This window comes from Sinocyclocheilus rhinocerous, unplaced genomic scaffold, assembly GCF_001515625.1.
Source record: "Sinocyclocheilus rhinocerous isolate Xijiao unplaced genomic scaffold, SAMN03320098_v1.1 scaffold1169, whole genome shotgun sequence".
NCBI classification, from domain to species: domain Eukaryota; kingdom Metazoa; phylum Chordata; class Actinopteri; order Cypriniformes; family Cyprinidae; genus Sinocyclocheilus; species Sinocyclocheilus rhinocerous.
The window spans coordinates 348,575-366,822 of record NW_015650322.1 but is presented as its reverse complement, the minus strand read 5'-3'; the positions used below and the strand labels follow the sequence as shown (position 1 = coordinate 366,822).

General features: G+C 37.7%; 2 protein-coding genes and 1 pseudogene across 2 annotated transcripts in view; all 3 read right to left on the bottom strand.

Annotated features, from left to right (window-relative positions):
* Nucleotides 1-4,514, bottom strand: part of LOC107711650 (protein sel-1 homolog 1-like) — a 14,844-nt pseudogene extending 10,330 nt beyond the window's left edge.
* A 691-nt stretch (nt 4,515-5,205) lies between these two features.
* Nucleotides 5,206-9,484, bottom strand: LOC107711622 (activator of 90 kDa heat shock protein ATPase homolog 1). The gene is given in 10 exon segments (XM_074560078.1): nt 5,206-5,434; nt 5,682-5,734; nt 6,126-6,226; nt 6,368-6,493; nt 6,723-6,814; nt 6,902-7,019; nt 7,119-7,201; nt 7,292-7,413; nt 7,415-7,480; nt 9,480-9,484. Coding segments are annotated over 10 exon segments (942 nt in total). The 3' UTR covers nt 5,206-5,258.
* A 211-nt stretch (nt 9,485-9,695) lies between these two features.
* The window catches only part of LOC107711649 (SERTA domain-containing protein 2), a 15,488-nt gene continuing 6,935 nt past the window's right edge, over nt 9,696-18,248 (bottom strand). The window contains exon 2 of the mRNA XM_016516659.1: nt 9,696-13,557. Within this exon, the coding sequence (XP_016372145.1) occupies nt 12,852-13,557 (706 nt within the window). The 3' untranslated portion in view covers nt 9,696-12,851. The remainder of the gene's footprint in view (nt 13,558-18,248) is intronic.

Below are 18,248 nucleotides of genomic sequence, written 5' to 3'. Positions count from 1 at the left end.
TTGCGACATTGCAGCCTGTTCATTATCAAAATAAAATACAATTAAAGAAACAAAAAGTTACACTGCTCCGTTGTACAAAATCTGTTGCGTTCAGCATGACCACCGCCTCACTGTGCTAATATAGGCGATGTAAAGGATGATGTTTTACGTCGATGAATGTACAAAGCCTAGCCTATAATAAATAATATTTTAGCATCCAGATACGTTGCGAATATGGAAGCAATTGGATTAGTGCCGAAAGAGAGAGGTAGGCATCAGTTTCACCTTAAATTAATTTGTTTTTGGATTGACGTTTTTATAGCCTAAACGCATAGCCTTAACTTGGATTTGTTGTGGAGAGAAACTAATAACTGTGTTTATAATATTTGTAAACATTTTGCTTTAGCCTACCAGCATTTTAGCCTACATTATTTCTGAATGTAATAGGGCTAATAAAATGCGATGTGAGCCTATACGCTACTTATGTTTTTTTTTTCACTCTCAAAACGCAATCTTATACAAGTAGCGTTTTTTTAACAATGCAGCAAACATTTTTAAATATCTTAAAATATATTTTAATGTCTTTAAAGTGTTGATAGTTTTTTTCTTTTGTTTAGTAGCCTACATTTGGACAAAATCTAGAAAAGATGATGCTGTATTGGCTGTGACTAAGCGCAGCGGGTTATAGGCTAACAATACCAGATCTCTTCCTGTTTTTTTTTTCTTTTTCTTTTTGAGTAAAGAAAACGCTGTACTTTATTATTATTATTATTGTTATTATTATAGGCAAAGAAAATTGTTTTTAAAAAATAACGTTATTAACCGAGATTTCTTCTACCTGAACCGGTTGCGGAACGGTAATAATACAGAGGAACGCAGGAACAGAAACTTTAAAATATCGATTCTGCTCTGAGTGAACCGATTGAATTTTTTTTTTCGTTTTCAAACCCTGGTTTAAATCCAGAGAAATACGCAATTTTAACTAGTGTAACGGACCTTGTCATTGCATCGCCTGCCAATGATGTCATACCTACGTTACCCTCGATTTCCGGTTTTATTTGTAGAAACCATCAAAAGACATTTACATTTAATCAATTAGCAGACGCTTTTATATGTTATGTGCTTTATTAGACAGGTGAGCAACTGTTTGGATACATGTATAGACAGAAAACTAATCTCTATTATATACACAGCAGCCGCAGAGTGAATACACAGAGTAGTAGATAGAGCTTTTACATTGCTCTGATAGAGCTTTCAACACACTCAAATGCATGTAGTATGATAAAACAGCGCTGCTTTACCCCACATACACATGACCGGAAAGAGCAGAAGCAGTCTACTGTGGCATAATAGAAGCTCTGCTGCTTTTGAGCCGTGTGTCACACTCGTCTCTGGTTTCACTTCCACGGCTTTCAGCTCCACCCTGCTTCATACTACAGTGACGTTAATAAATCTTTCATATATTAGCTCATCCATTTACATTATTTCTGCCCGAGTCCCGTCAGATTGCATCGGCTGCGGGGATAATGACGACAACTCCCATGATTCCACACTCATCAAACTACGCCTTTGTTTCTGTTTGTTTTGAATATGCGCCCTCTAGCAGCGGAAATGACATACCGTGCCTTTAAGGTACAAATACGCAGTCTGTAGGGGTAGGTAAGCTACAAAGGTGTATCTTGAGGGTACTGCACAGGCTACGGTCTTAAAATACAGTTTTTGCACAATTTTTCAGACAGTGTAGGTTAAAGACATACAAATAACAAGAAAACAGTTGAAAAGCATCGCAAGAAATAAAAAAAATATATGGCTGCACAGCACTCACTCTTTCTTCTGGCTACTTCGGTTGGTGCTGTTAATCATCTTAATTGTGTCCTGGTACTGTTCTTCAGCCTCTTCCACCAACCTCCTCTGCTCTGCCTGCTCCTCCGCTGTGAGGACAGATGGACACATTACATATGCATTTGGTATAAAAACTGCAAGTGCTATAAATCACAATTGATTTATAAAAGTTGGTAAAGTTAGCATTGATCTCTTCATATCTAGGCTACTTATGCAGAAGAGTAAGCATAGCAAAAACACCTTTCTACTAACATGCCAAGAACTTTCAACTAAAGTAGTATAATTTTTCATGTAGACTGTAGAGTCACAATATGAAACAACATCATTCATTTTTATAATATAAAGTACACTAAAGTATTCTACCAATAACAGCTCACTTACTTTCACAGAAGCCCCATTTCTTATCAGTGTTGTAGTCGTAGGTTGTGGCACACCACAGCCTCCCATCTACTCTGCCTTCAATAGTACACTCCGAAAACTCTTTCTCTTGGAAAAGAAAAGGAAACACGCAGGGCTCCCCAGAGGCCGTTCCACCAATCACCACTGGAACTGTGATAAACACCAATGAGAAAATGACACAATAACCAGACACTTTCACAGGAAACCAACTACACACATGTGAATGCATGGGTGAGCAGGTTTCTTTTCTTAACAAACATTGCAAGCTGTGAGGTGGTGAACAACAAAGAAAGATCTTATGCTGTAAAACCCTAAAGATAAGTGACATATGACACAAACAGTATCAAAACCTTGAATCTGGGAGCAAAAGATTAGCTGAGTAGTAAAGAGAGATGAATAAAATTATGCTAAATGAACAGAGAAATCTACCGACAAAACCAGAATACTACATCTTATTCAGGAAGCACCTGCAGACACCATCTGGATCTACTCACCTTCTGTATGACGCTCCTCTTGTGGAGGAGGTTGACTTGGAAGGTCTTCCTGTTCAATCCCCTCAACCTCACTCTCCACTCCATTGTCTGTTGTACTGCTGTCAGCCTGGGTATCTTTAGGGACATACGCATGTCCCGCCACAAATTTGGAGCCATCATTACCATCTGTGCTCTGATTTTGACAAATCCATAGACAGAAAACATTAGTAGGAAACTGTTGAAAAATAAAATGTAAATTCACACACGCATATGTGCGTGTGTGTATATACAGTGGGGAAAATATTTAATTGATCCCCTGCTGATTTTGTAAGTTTGCCCACTTACAAAGAATTAAGGGTCTGTAATTTTTATGGTAGGTTTATTTTAACGGATAGAGACAGAATACCAAACAAAAAATCCAGAAAAAACACATTATATAAAGGCTAGAAATTGATTTGCATTTCAGTGAGTGAAATAAGTTAAACTGTTGTCAGTCAAGTTGTCATTTAAAATCCGAACATCATTGGTAATGTTATTGTTTTAGTGATTATGCAAAGAAAGTCATTTTATTTGTTGTTTGTTGATTTTTAAATATAAAACTTGATGTGATTTATGTGTTGGTACTTTTTGAACATCTCCAGCACATTTTAACAATACCGTGATAATACTGATAACCGTGATATTTTGGGTCACTATAACCGTGACAAGAAATTTTCATACCGTTACATCCCTAGTTGATATTCTGTCTCTATCCGTTAAAATAAACCTACCATAAAAATTACAGACCCTTCATTTCTTTGTAAGTGGGCAAACTTACAAAATCAGCAGGGGATCAAATAAATATTATCCCCACTGTATATGTAGTGTATACAGTGATCTTCTAAATAAATCCATAAATGTTACATTGAGAACATGGAGTCTAATTTCTGTTAATAACAAAAAACACTGCTACCCAAGTGCAAGTTACATTGCTCTGATAATATGTCATTATGTTTTAATGCTGTATTACCTTAGACTCACCACCCTCTGCAACTTCATCATCTGGAAGTACTTCTGCAATCAAGATGCCAAACAGTCAAGTTTACAGCTCATAAACACTTTACAGCACATGTTAATATATTGAATGTAAATGTTAAATAGCTTTACATTTTAGTTAACGTCTAAATAAACACACATTTTCCTAATAATTCAAGAAGAGCCTCTGACTCACCACCAGCTGTCACTTCCAAAGTCACGGCTAAAGCCAAAATAAGTAGCAGACAAGACTTCTTAGTGGGATTCATATTGCCAAAGTGTGCAAAACGCAGTGGACGACTAAAAACCTGACTTAGTTAAATCTGCACACTAACTATCTGTTGTCCTAGCTAGCCATTTACGTTAGCTATATAAATATGTCGGTGAACTGCACCTGACTGCATAAACGACTAGCTATAGAACTTGACCAGCGAGCCAATCAACCAGAAATTCTCCCACGAGCAAAAATGGATTATAATAAAAAAAAAAATTTAAAAAACATTCGCATAAACTGGACATTAACACCTTTATCAAAGCATTTTCAGCTAGCAGCTCAATGTAACTAACTCAGTGACAGCCTGTCTACACAGCTAGCACAGCTTAACAAATAACACTTCTCAGAGACTAATGCCGTGTCTATCACAGACCATGCAAATATTCCAAGACGATTTCCAAGTTTGTTTCCAAGGCAACTGCAATGTTGATCAAATTCAGCAACACAAGAATATAACAGTTCGGTCGTCGTTAGGGTTTCTCGTGTTTCAGCGTATTTCTGTTCACTGACTGACCCCCTATTTCCTAATCCGCCGCGGCTTCACCAATTAGGAGACGGAATCAGAGAAATTAGCCAATCGCTGCGCTCCAAAAGTCAGTTGACCAATCAGATGTGCACACACAAGAGTATCACGGCGCCTGAGATACGCGAATGGAGCAGAAGCGTACACGACAGTTTGCAGGATGTGGGAACGCCTTGGAACAGCTGACTCTCTCTCAGCTGTGTGTGAAATAAACAATATGGGCCATATCAAATATGATATTATTATTATAAATACTAGAAATAAATATTTTAAATAGTCTACAAATAATCCACACTCAGCGATATAATGGTTCGAGTGCAGGTTCTGACTGAGGCTCTTAGAAGTTATAACATTTATTTCTTGTTTTATTACAACACAGATTTGACAATGTATTTAAGAGGTATCATGATCATACAATCAATTCGACGTTCACTTCTTCACAGGCAAACATATTTTCACTTACAAAATACGCAATAGTTCATTATCTATATCTGGAATGCCCAGACATAACATTCAAACATACATATTAGCCTACTTTCAAACATGACATAAGCTCTAATCCAAATGCAATAACAAATACAAAAAGAATCCAGGCACCTATTTTTCACTGTAAAGGCACAGATGTTTGTGGGCATCCAGCAATTAACTGGTGCAGGCAGGGTATACAACAAGTGTTTCATGTTCACAGATGTCTTTTTTTCATCTATTTGTATTATGTCCCGAGTTTCTGGCATGGCACAACATGAGCTTTGGCTTAGCAGAGTCGTGCTCCATAACCAAACGTCTGTTTAATGGCATCAAAATAGTATCTCTGCTGCCAGCCCTCTTTCATTCTTTCCTCCTCATTGCTAGGAACTCCTCTGGCCTCCAGAATCAGCTCTGTCTCACTGCCTTGATTCACGAAGTTTAAAACGACAGTTGCTGCATGTCCTGAAAGAGAGTTAGAAAGAAATCATTACTCAGATTAAAGCAAAGAGATCCAACAATAGTGATGAACATAAGTAAACAATCAACAATGAGCAACACATGTCATAGAATTTCTTTAACTTATACAAAACAAATAATATAGAAAAATAAAGTGTCATTTATTATGATTGCTAATATTAAAAATGGCATGTGAGTTCATAAAGAAATTATAAGACTACATTAACATATACAATAAATAAATAAACCATACCATCTGGCCAACTTGAAAACCTCCATTTCATGACAATTTTCTGGTCTGGAATCTAAAGGGAAAAGGACAATTTTTAAAAATCGACGCGTTTCAAAAAGGCGGGGCATAGAGGAGAAACAATAATGTACAGTATGTGGAAAAGAATGTGTTTTTTGAACTTTAAACCGCATAAACACATTTCATTACACCCAATACACAAAATAATGTTCTTTTTAGCAGCATCATATGACCCCTTTAAAGGTACATATTAGTACCTAAAAGGTACAAAAGTGTACCTTTTGAAAAGGTACCGCCCCAGTGACAGCTTTTGTACCTTTTTTTCTGAGAGCGTAGTTTGAAAATTATACCTCATTACAGAAACATACTATAAAAATCAAGTGAAATTCTCACCATAGAAATCAATCAAACCAAATTAAAATTATTCTAAGAAGTTCATTAGAGTTCAGTTCTGCAAACTGCCCATAAACATTTCCTTCCAGTAGTCGGAATTTTCCACCCGAGCACCCATCCACAAAAGCAGCAAGGTGTGTAAATGCCTGTACCATCTACACAAATGAAAAGACAAAGAGCAAGTGAGTTCAACATCAAATAATCTATGCATAAAAGAACACCAGGATATATACACATTTATTGTTTTAATTGCATTTGTATGGACTAACAGGACAATAGGGGAGTTTGAATCTGACCTCTTGGTTTAGGAAAACCCTGTACAACTCTTCTGGTGAGGTAAGGAATGTGTCTTTCATAGTCAAAGACACTGTTGGAATTTTGACTCCAGTGTTGGGAGGGTTTCTTGTTGTGGAGGATCCAATCTGTGGGGGAACAAAAACTACCCAATTTTGATACAGAGCTGAAACATTAAAGTGCACAAATATCGTTTGATTCCAAAAACAAGCATGACAATTTGAAATAATACTGTTTCATATTGTTTGTGTGAGATTGCAATTTCAGACATACTGTAAAATACAGGGTGGATGTATGACCAGCATACTGTTTATCTAGCATATATTTGTGTTACCAGAAAAATTTACGGAAAGTTACTTGGGTTTTGTCTAGTTTGGCCTTGGCTTGTGCCTCTTGATTCTGTTTGTTGAATGCTTTTTCTGTTGGTAAAATCATACCCTGAGAGAACTCTGTAAAAACAAGTTACGAGAACGTGATTAACTGTGCAAATAAAATAAAGCAGAAACTACTAATAGATGATGTTTTAGAGTCGTCACCTGTTTTGAGATGTTTGACATAGTTTCCCAGTGCCATTCTGATTTTCTTGACTCCCTCCTTCCTCATGAGGTCAGTCAGCGGCGTGCTTGGCTGGTCTTTACAAAATGTAACACAAATCTGCACAAACAAACATAAGTTCGTTTTTTATTAAAAAATGTTATTCAACATGCTCTCTCTTATAGAAAGAGTATTTTATTGGGAGAGAGGTTCACTTACGTCTAAGTCATCCATGTCATTTTCATCAGAGAGATTTGGTATTTCCACAGTCCCTTTATATTTGATTCCCATTTTATTTGTTCCTACAGTGAAGAAGAAAACAACAACACGTCTTTCGTTTCACCAGCTCATTCAATTATTATGTTGATTGTGCAAACAGAACTTTGACTCACCAGTCCATGTGGCTTTAACAACCCACTCGTAGAAGTAGATGAGTTTCCCTTTGCGGTTGTTGATAGATGCCTCGCCATCTATATTGCTGATGTCTGTGATCTCGCATGAGCCTTCTTCACCCTACACGAATCCCAAGAAGGAGGCTATTTATTGCATCTTGAGACCAGCTTGTGACATCTCTCTCTGTCCTTTAATAAGATTATGAAAAATAAACATTTATAAACAGTTTATTTGATAGAATTAGCATTTAATTCACGTTTCAAAAGAGAACTATGTAAATACTTTTAATTGCAGTTTCTCCCATTTCTATAGGGGAGTAAATGTGCGTAGATAGAGAGAGAAAAGTTATATACATAACTATAATATAGATTACTTATACAGATAAGTAACATTTTACACATTTCAAATGGGACAGTTCAAAAGTCTTACTCAGTTTGCTTTTCATCAGAACACCCTGAGTCTAATTCTGTCTCACATTCATGTACTTCCAAAAATAGACCGTGCCAACCCCTCACATTCAACTACAGGACATTCCAGAGGCTTCTGCAAACACTGGAAAAACTAACCTAATGGCCATAAGATCAGATAGGCAGTGTATGTAAAATATATACCAGTTTCAGAAGTTTCCTGTGAAGTGTCATGCCATACTCGATTTAAACATTTCTATCTGTTTTTATATAGTGTCTGGCCGCACATTGAGACAGAATATTACATTTGTCGCACGGAGGATCATTTAAAATGAACATTTTAACCCAAATTAGAAATTTAACCCAAAATCTAGAGGGGGTGGGGGTGGCAGGGGTGTGTGAACAAAGGCCTCCTGTAGCGAATCGATGCGTTTTTGTAAGAAAAATATCCATATTCAAAACGTAATAATCACTTTAATCCTGAGTCTGATCCTGAAGTGTTTTAGAAAATGCATTGATTCTTCAGTTATTGGCATTTGATTGTCATTAACTCACTCACACTGTTATAAAATTATAGATCTTGCTTCACCCTTTGGAGTAGATGGCCTTTCAACATAAATCCGGCTTTAAAAAAAAGTTTAGTCATGATTTTAGGCTACAATGTTTAAAGACTCTATGATTATTTTATAACCCTAGAACTCTTGTTCTGATATTTGAGGTGTTCATGAAAAACATAATGAAATGTCTTGGCATTATATGTTGTTTTAAGGATTTGCCATATTTTCAATGTATTGAGTAAAATGTTTAAATGAGTATAAACAGAAGACAAAGACTATCCTTGATTCCTTTCGAACCTTCTGGAGGTAAATAGCCAACATAGGAAATCAAATGAATTATTCAGAGCAAACTGCCAGGTGAGCATCTCATGCACTCCATCAGATCAGCTGAACAGGAAAAAAGTGTGTAGTTCTGCTTTGTGTGTAACATTGTTATGTAAAATTAATACATGAAAAAATTGTAGTCTCGACACATTGTGTAAACATGAATCATGTTCATAATTGTTAAAGTGAATATAATTATAAATGAACAATTTAGAATATTTTTCAATCAAACGAGACAAAAATATTGATACATTACCAAATACATTTTTAGAGAGCCAACATTATAAAATAAACTAGTCTAATCCAATAAGAATACGATCAGATGTACATCACAATTATCTGAGAACCACAATCTTGTTGCTATACCACAACGAGGAAGACTTTGAGAGCCACATTGGTGTTTTCCTGTATCAGTCTAATTTGTCTCCCAGTTGCTATTAAGCACAGCAAACTGCAGTGATATCCCAGCCAGGAGTGCAGCTCTGTACCCACCAAAAAGCGACAGACAGAGGGGCACACAGTGGTGTAAGCACTAAGCACTTTTAATGAGCCTGCTCTTTGAGAGAGACATAAAATAAGAAGAGAAAAAAGGCTGAGACTCTCTATGGGGTCGAGAGCAGATTTCTTCATACATGTTGTTGCATTATTAATGCATCTGTTTGTTGCAAGCAATTCGACCCAAGTGCAGACGGCCTTCAGATAGCAATCTTAGAGTTTGGATTCAAATGTTTTACAAATAGATCCATGGAAAGCACATTTTTAAATTCATTTTTATATACGAGTTGCATCATTGAATCCCATTTTTAATGCATAGCTGCTTGTTTATAAGACTTAAGTGATACCCTTTGTATCACGATTTTATATAACATATTTGTTTATCTGAAGGATATCGGACGTACAGCATGATGCCGAATAAAGTAAGTCGTTATCGCCTTACATGCATTAATTGATTTTGCCTCTAGGGGGCAATATATGTCCATATTTCCTATATGTTTAACTGCCTTGTTTACTCCATATTGACAGTCCGTTTTATATCACTTAAATGATGTGCTTGACTGGCTGTAGATCTTGAGTAAATACATAAAACGTTTTCATTTCCATTTTTTTATTAGACATACTGACCTGCTACAATCTATTGCATAGAATATGACTGCAAAAGAAAATGCTTTATTATTTACAGACCTCACAAAAATCTGCTGTCAAAACAGATCAAAGGACAGTTTCTAGGGAAAGAAGAAAATGTAAGGTTTAAAGTCATCATAAAAAACATCTAGCCATTTATTCAAAGGTATACAGGCCTACTACATTGTGTCATTTGCTATTAGGCAAGACAGCGCTTTATGTTCCTATTTTCATATTGCACTTGGGACAAAGTGACATTTTGAGGTTTCTGATATTACAATTTCTTTAGGATAATTAAAAAATTTTTTTTTAAAATAAATAATAGCCAAATTAACAAGATGAGTTGATGTTTAAAGCTTGCGTGCGGTTTTGTGCCTCACAACCAAATTTGAGAAGGACCATGATAATACAAACTCTTGCTGCTTTTTGTGGTCTATGTGCAACCAGTACATCAAACGTACCATACATTATTTGAGTAATCCGTTCATAAGTTTACGACAAAGTGTAAACCACTTTACACTGCTGCTCTGTGCATTACTGCAATGCATGCTTCTAGACTAAAGCATAACGAACATTAGTTTATAACCAGAGGCTGCTGGGGCTGATTATTGTGAAACAAATGTCCTTCAAAAGACTGAAATTCAAGCAACAGGAGACATTACATTTAAATGAGGCCGACAACAAAGCATTAACCACTTTAGCATAAAAACTGTTAAAAAGCTGCCTAAATAACTGAATGGTCCAAAGGGAAATGAACACACTGTTAAGATCCCATCGTCTTTCAGTTCAGAGTCAGCACAGATCGAAACATTTACAAATAATTTCATTGATAAACATCTCTCATAACTCTGCATCATAAATGTACACGTTAATTGTTACTAAGAGGTGAAGTACAAATCACACTTCAAAAAACAAATAAAACCTCCAAAAGACCAAAGTCTACTGATCATATCTCACTCTTAAATAAAAGCAATATATTATCTCATGATCTTTAGTCAACAACAAATAAAAAGATCAAAACACAAGTAAAATATATAAATACAAATGTATATACACAACACAAAAAGAAAAACTGATCAAGCTTACAAAGCTACACTCATTAGATCCACAGCTTTCAGCATTAAAAACAGGTCGCTGATGCAACGCCGATGGTCTCATCATGAAGTCTCTCTCTGGTTTATGGTTACCATCTTACACGAGCAAGTTTCCTAAAATCTGAGTGTAAACTTCTTTAGTGTCAGGTTTTCTCTGTGGCGGTGCATGTGTCTTGTGAGCGGGAAAGGCAGGGTGGGGTGCCTGCAAGCCTGAGTTTAAAGAGGGATGAGCACATCAGTTTCAACCAAAAAACAAAAAGCCCTTCTCTGCTGCAACCTCAAACTCTGTAATTAGTTTTTTTTTTTATTATATAAATATCTTATGTATTTTAGCTGGAATGTCTAAATTTAACTCAAATTCAGACTGTAAAATGTCTCAAGCCACTAATGATCAAAGTGAGCTATCCATAGGCAAGGGAAGAACCAAACTGAACCACTTCCACTTGTTATTCTATTCCGCATGAAGCAGAGAGAGAACAAATCTCCTCCCTTAAACAAAAACGATTGGTTGGGAGGACATCAAAGCCCCTTGGGGCCTCACTGGGGGTGGGGCTTGCTATGAGCGCACCAATGCGCACCAGCTCAAACTCTAAATGTAGCATTCACCACTAGCACAGCTCTCCACGTGACAGGAACTGATTGCTTTAACCCCCCCCCCCAATCTCGCTCTCTGGTTCTTCCCTTCCCCCTGTTTCTGCCCAGTCTTAATGGAGACAGCAGCTTGTGGCTCTTTCGCATTCGATTGCAGCAACTTGATGTTCGGTGGATGTTAATACAGGTCAAAAACTAAGGGCCTTGCTCTAGTCTACCATTTCACAAGTTTAAGTAGTAACTAATAACTAAGTTTGTGATGAAGGGAAAAGTAAGCAGGTGAGACATCAGATTGGATTAATCTCTGCTCCACGCGAGTAAGCTTGTACATTCAGAAATGGTCTTTGAGACCACAGCATGAGAGGCAACCATAGACATCCACAATTAGCTTTTTACAATGTAGATCACAATGCGAGAGCAGAGAGGAGATGTGGACCCACATTCGAGTAATGGCTTCTTTAGAGGTAAATGCTCAAAAAAGTGACAAACAACCCACTTAGAGAGCATCATGGGCATAGAGCAGGAAACTCAGGCAAGTCTATGCGCGGGTCCACAGTGTGCAGTTCATCGTCGGCAGTCTTCATTCTCCGTTGTAGGCACTATGTTCATACGAGGGATTCGACGGTGGCTGTGTGACTGACAATCATGTACGTGAAAAGTAGAAATAGGATTAAATTCCAAGTGATTAGAAAATACAGATCACTTTTTATGCAAGCAACAGCTCATTCTGAAACCAAAGTAAGAAATGTTTCAAAAAGAACATTTTGAATAGAAAGATCGAGACAAAAGCCTTTCTTCTACAGCTATATAGCTTTGGACTAAATCCTAACATTTGAGGAGAGGCTTTCCTGTGAACAGAGCCATATATAAAACAATCAGCAGTTTTGAAAGTTATTGGAGAGAAACCATTAAAATACAGTTGTAACAATGACAGTCTTTGTATAGAGAAAGAGCTCTTGGTATCTTGAGAGGTAGTGTGAGTGCTGCATGTGCATGACATGATCTGATAATCATAATTACTGACAGTTAAATGTAATGCTTCAGAATACAGTGGAGATCACAAAAAATAAATGCCTTTTAGCTTATCAAAAGCTAAGGTGGAGCGTCCATAACAATCCACTTTTCTTCCATCTTCTTTTAAATACAACTATCCAATATAAATAAGCATCAATGGTAATACTTTGTATTTGTTTCCGAAGTCCCTGCATATTCATATCTTAGTTTGCTTAAATATGAAGGATGGCAGCTTAAGCTCGACCATCTGGAAAAAGTCTTTAAAATGTGCATTTATCCTACAGTGAGAGTGTGTTTCCTTTTTTCATATATAAATATATCAGTCCTTTGTATAAAAATAGATAAAATATTTGTTTGTTTGCTTTTAAAAAATAAAATGCATTGTATTATTCATTTCCCATAGAAAACACTGGGATGGCTGAATGAGGACACTGTGGTCTGAGCTGTGATTCAGGAGCGCACAAGGATCTCCATGATGTGGTCCAGGTCATTGATGTCTGAGAGACCGAGCTGTAGGCTGTTGTTGGAGGTGCAGCTGGAAAGGCTCTTGAGGCCATCGTCCACCCCGCTGCTTCTCTGCACAGGAAACGCCAGGACAGAAATGTCAGAGGAGTCGTACATCGACGTGTCAATGTCCTCAAAGATGTCATCCAAAGCCAAGTCTGTCAAGTAGCTGGTGGAATTAGTAATCTCGAATGAGCCAAAGAGTGAATCTGATGACCTTGTGTCATCCTCACCAGCGAGGGATGGCAAAAGAGTCTCATTTACGGTGCCACCAAACTGGACCTCCTCCTCCTCAGCTGTCATGAGGGGGAATGAAGGGGACAGTGCTCCGGTTAGAGGTGGAGGACAGTCTAAGGGCACAGGTGGCAGGTCAGGGAAGTGGCGTGGGGTGGAGGCGTGAGGGAGCGAGGGGCCGAGCGGGGCTGGTGGCAAACAGGTTTCCCCCTCCTGTCTCATTTCCTGCTGAATCTGGCGGAGGGTGTTGGCCAGCAGGACTGAACGGTGCAGGCTGGGTTCAGCTCGCCGCTGGCAGCTTTGTAGCTTGTCTAGACACAAGTCCAGCACCAGCTGCCTCTGCTGAGGATATGGCAAGTCCTGGGCAGGGTCCTCACATGAGCTCAGCTTACGTTTCACCCCCCGGCCCAACATGTACCTAAAGTTGAGAACAGAATGGAAAGTTCAGAAAAACAGAACAGGGACATTTCTTTCGCTGACCTACCTTGCACTGAAATGAATTATTACATAAGGGTGCATGATAATTACTTGTAAATCAAGCTTTTTAAGCTTTACTCAATAATATATTTAGCATAAACGCATCAGAGGGATGTTATGTACCAGCAACAAATGTTTCTTTGCAAGTGAGACATTGCACATGCCTCTCTAGACTGCTGAGCTCATCACCGAACAAATCCACAATCAATGCCATAAGGTGGATCGATGACAAATAAAAGTGTCCACAATAAATAGAAGGAAAAACCTTTTAAAAACTAGCTTAAAACAAATGTTCTAAGTTCTTAAAAAACGAATTCATATTGATTTCATAAGGTTTTTAAACATGTTTATAGTATTTTCAAGAAAGGTTTCAATTTAGTGACTTAAGTGGTGTAAGCAAAGTAAAAAGCAATATTTATAATAAACACATTTTCCTTAGACATTGAATAGACCTTAGTCAGAGTAGCACCATATTTACTTTTTGACAGGAATGATAAAAAGGGTGTGAAAAAAAGAATGTGTGTTCAATGGATTGTACTGTTGTTTAACAACATGTCAGTCGTTTAGCTGGCTAAACATCTTTACAAAAACCTTCAGTAGACAAAAACTCAAAACATATTCAGATTTTTGTAAATTACATGTGATCTAGGACCTTTATTTGGTGCATGCCACTGTGACGAATGCAAGGCTGATGATACATGGGGCAACTTTTTGAGTAATTTTGCCGGGCAACTTTTTTGAGCAAGTTTGAGCTTGAGCACTTTCCCATTGAGAATGGGTAACAAATGTCTATCTGGATACTTTAGATCGGTCGTGGGCCCTGTGTCTCACCTGGTTGCCCATTGACGGTAACACTTCTCAAAAAGTTGCCCCTGTGTATCATCAGCCTTGCATTCGTCACAGTGGCATGCACCAAATAAAGGTCCTAGATCACATGCAATTTACAAAAATCTAAATATGTTTTGAGTTTTTGTCTATCCCTCATAGCCTCGTTTTCATACACATAAAAATTCAGTATGGTGTATTTATTTTAATCATTATTTGCAAATATTTTTCATTGCAAAAAGTAATTCATTAATAATTAATCAAAAGTAATAATTCATTAATATAATTTTTTTAATGAATATGTTCTTGAAAAGTCACACAGAATCACATTTTACAACACCGCATCACATTTACAACATTAAACTTGCTTTGTCATAAAAAGGTTGAATTATCTGACATTTCATGACCGTGTTAATACTTGACACAAGTTTCTGCATGGATCACAAGAATGCATGCATGTTCTACTAGTCCTGCAGAGTTCACTGTGCGATCTGCTCCAGTTAATTACTTTGCATGGCATAAACCAATTGCGAATTTAACAGCACCATGACCATTGTCTGTGCACAGTGCACACTGACTATTGCTGAACTCTGTTCTTGACAAACACTTTTGCCTTAAAATTTGACTGTTATCTGATACATGACTGATAACGTGAAGCTTTAACCTGACACAGCTCTTTCTCCTCCTCCCAGAGCGGGACTTCCTGAGAGGTGGATGCATTAGCTCAAGCTCCTCCTGTCTGCGACTGCAGTACACTTGAGAATAAGCTCATGCTTCATTAGTGCTCCCTTCTCACAGCGGAGGAGGATTCGCAGCACAGGAGCGCAATGCTTACTGCAGCAGCTCTGCAAAGCCTTCTATCGCATGAGCGATACTTACAAGCAAAAACCTCCTTCGAGATACACTTTTAAAAATAAAGGTTCCAAAAGGGGGTTTTCGCAGCAATGCCATTGAAGAACCTTTCAGTGTACAGCTCTTAAAAGAAAAAAATTTTCTTAGTGTGAAGAACATTTTAATAATCTAGAGAACCTTTTCCACTATAAAAAACCTTTTGTGCAATGGAAAGGTTCTTTATGGAACAATCGATGCCAATATACAACCGTTATTTTATAAGAGTGTATTGTGACTGCCATGACTTTCACCTGTCAAATCCAAACTGTAGAAGGAATTAGCCATCTTTGAGCACTGAAAAAAGGTTTTACTATTCCAAGCCACAAATTTTGTTTGGGTCATACGTTTATGTGCAAACATAAGCGAAATGTGGCTTGTGGGCACACGATTTGAATCCCGACCATAACTGCTCTGTCATATAGCCGCCCCGGATCTAGAGAGCTGGAGTTTGAGTGGAAAGGGCTGTAAATGTGAGAGACTGTCTATCCACCTCTGCGCTCTCTGTGTTGTAGGCACCCCCCTCCATACATCCATCACTCTGAACGAAGGCAGACATCCCCCGCAGGTCTGGTCACTGACTGCTCTTCTCTACTGCAGGATGCATAGGAAGCTGCAGGAGCCAAGAAGAGCCTCTTGTGTTCAGAAGTGAGACAAATGCATTAGATTGTGTAGTCTCAATCCCACCATGTAGAAAAATGTGCAGTGTTAAGTCTCAATCTGAGGCAACAGATACCGCAACCAGTCATGTACCTCGACTAAAGCACGAAGGGAAGGATATCTTTAATTAAAGAACAACTAACACCATTTGTGTCAAAACAAGTTTGATTAAACACTTTCAATGCCCGGAAACAGCCTGAACATGTGTGTGCGCACATGCATGGGCTGCTGCGCTCAAGTGTGTCATGCCGGGGCTAGCGGTTATATAACCATGCATGCTAGCAGAGCACTCTGGGCTCATTTCGGCTCAGCCCTATAGGTGCCGTTCCTACAAAGCAGTTACAAGGCTTCAAAAGGGACATTTTGTGTTCCCGCACATTTCACAGCTGAACTCCGGCAGGAGCACATGTACGCTTGGAAGAGGGTCTGCAGCCTGTCTCTGTCAGCAACAGAAAGCTATAAATGGAATGTGAGCGAGCAAACCACCACGACTACAGAAAAACAATATAATCAAGAAGAATATTACATGGAAGAATTCATATTTCATATAGCTTATCATGCTTATTAGAGCCCGACCGATATGGGTTTTTCGGGGCCGATACCGATCACACCATTTCAAGCATTTTATCTGCGTTATATGTTCTGTAAAAAAAAATTCATATCGGCGGCATATTCGCAGATACCGATATATCGGCAAAACGATATATCGGTCGGGCTCTAATGCTTATGACATCAAACAAGTGTTAAAGCTTGAGAAAAAGGTCACTGACTGATGTTTGCAATCCCATGTGCTTTATAAAGCTTTTTTAAAGAAGGCAAGTTGAACAACTTCAAAAGTCTCGCAGCTTTAAAGCAGCAAGGCATGATTTAAATTGGGCCCCTCTGGTTAGATTGGCCTCTGTGGTCTGCTTGCCATGGCAACAGCTGTGGATGAGAGGCTGGCGCATGAGTGGCACACAGAGTCTGCAGCTCAAAGACAATAAGCACAACTAGGGAGACGACCACCAAAGTGGGAGAACACGAATGGGATCCATAGAAGAGGCAGCATTGCAGAAGAGTATGCTGCGTTGCATCACTTCAGGTCTGCACATATACATGATGGTATTTTAGTTTTTTTTTTATTGATGTTTGTTTTTTACCTAGTAGTGATTCAGAAGTGAGGCTGGCCATGGAAAGTCCCACCATGGCAATACAATGATACCAAATTTTTATATGCAAAACACATTATCTTAACGTGTCCAATAACCGATGTGTAGTACTGATTTTAATAATTGTTAAATAACTGCTGCTTGACACAATAATAACTACCTGATTGTTAGACATAAACAATAATGTTTAATTTGCTGAATGAAATCCAATACTTGTTTCTTACTCATTTTGGGGTGCTGACTTCAAAAATACCGCCCGTTTTGCTTTAGCATGTCACACTTTCTCACAAAATATGACATGCATTTCTGCTTTCAACAACCAACTGTAAGGTTAAGATACAACATTAAAATATATTGTATTACGCCTTAATACAACATTAGATTTCAACGTTAGAAGAATTATGCCCCAGATGTTTCTTCCTACATCTGTAGGAGTTTTACTACATTCAAACAGTGACAGAAAATTACAGATTTTGCGGAAAGTTCTTTGACATTAAATTGAGTATTTGAACATTTTTCCACTCCTTTGCAGTCTAAGTTAAATGATATGTTTTGAATTCTTACTTTTGTCATTAAACCTTTTGACATTTGACAGCTTTTGTTATTTTAACAAGTGCTTTAAAGCTGATACTAATTTGAAAACTCTTATTTTGTGAAAAAAACTATACATGATGGAAAGTTTTGTTGATATTGTTGAACTCAGCATCATCAAATTGGGTAATATTAGGCCTTTTCTGATAATCAGCAGACATTCTTCAAGATGCATGATTTTGTAATAATAATAATAACAACTAAATGTATTTAATACATTTGATAATAAAAGTAAATGTTATTATCATTACTACTTTTATCATACTTTTTATTACTAATGTGTAAAGTGTAGTCTCAATTGCAGAGTTTGGTACTAGGGATGTTTATTTCGGTTATTTTTCCTAACCGAGAACTGACGCTCGTTAACCGATTATTAACCGTTAACCGACAAGATTATTTTAAATTAGAATTGAATTAAATTAGAAAGGATAAGTGTCTGTGAACCGTTAAAAATACTAACATTTGTTTCCCGGGGATTCATTTTACATGCGCAAAAAGCAGCAAACAACAGAACATGAGG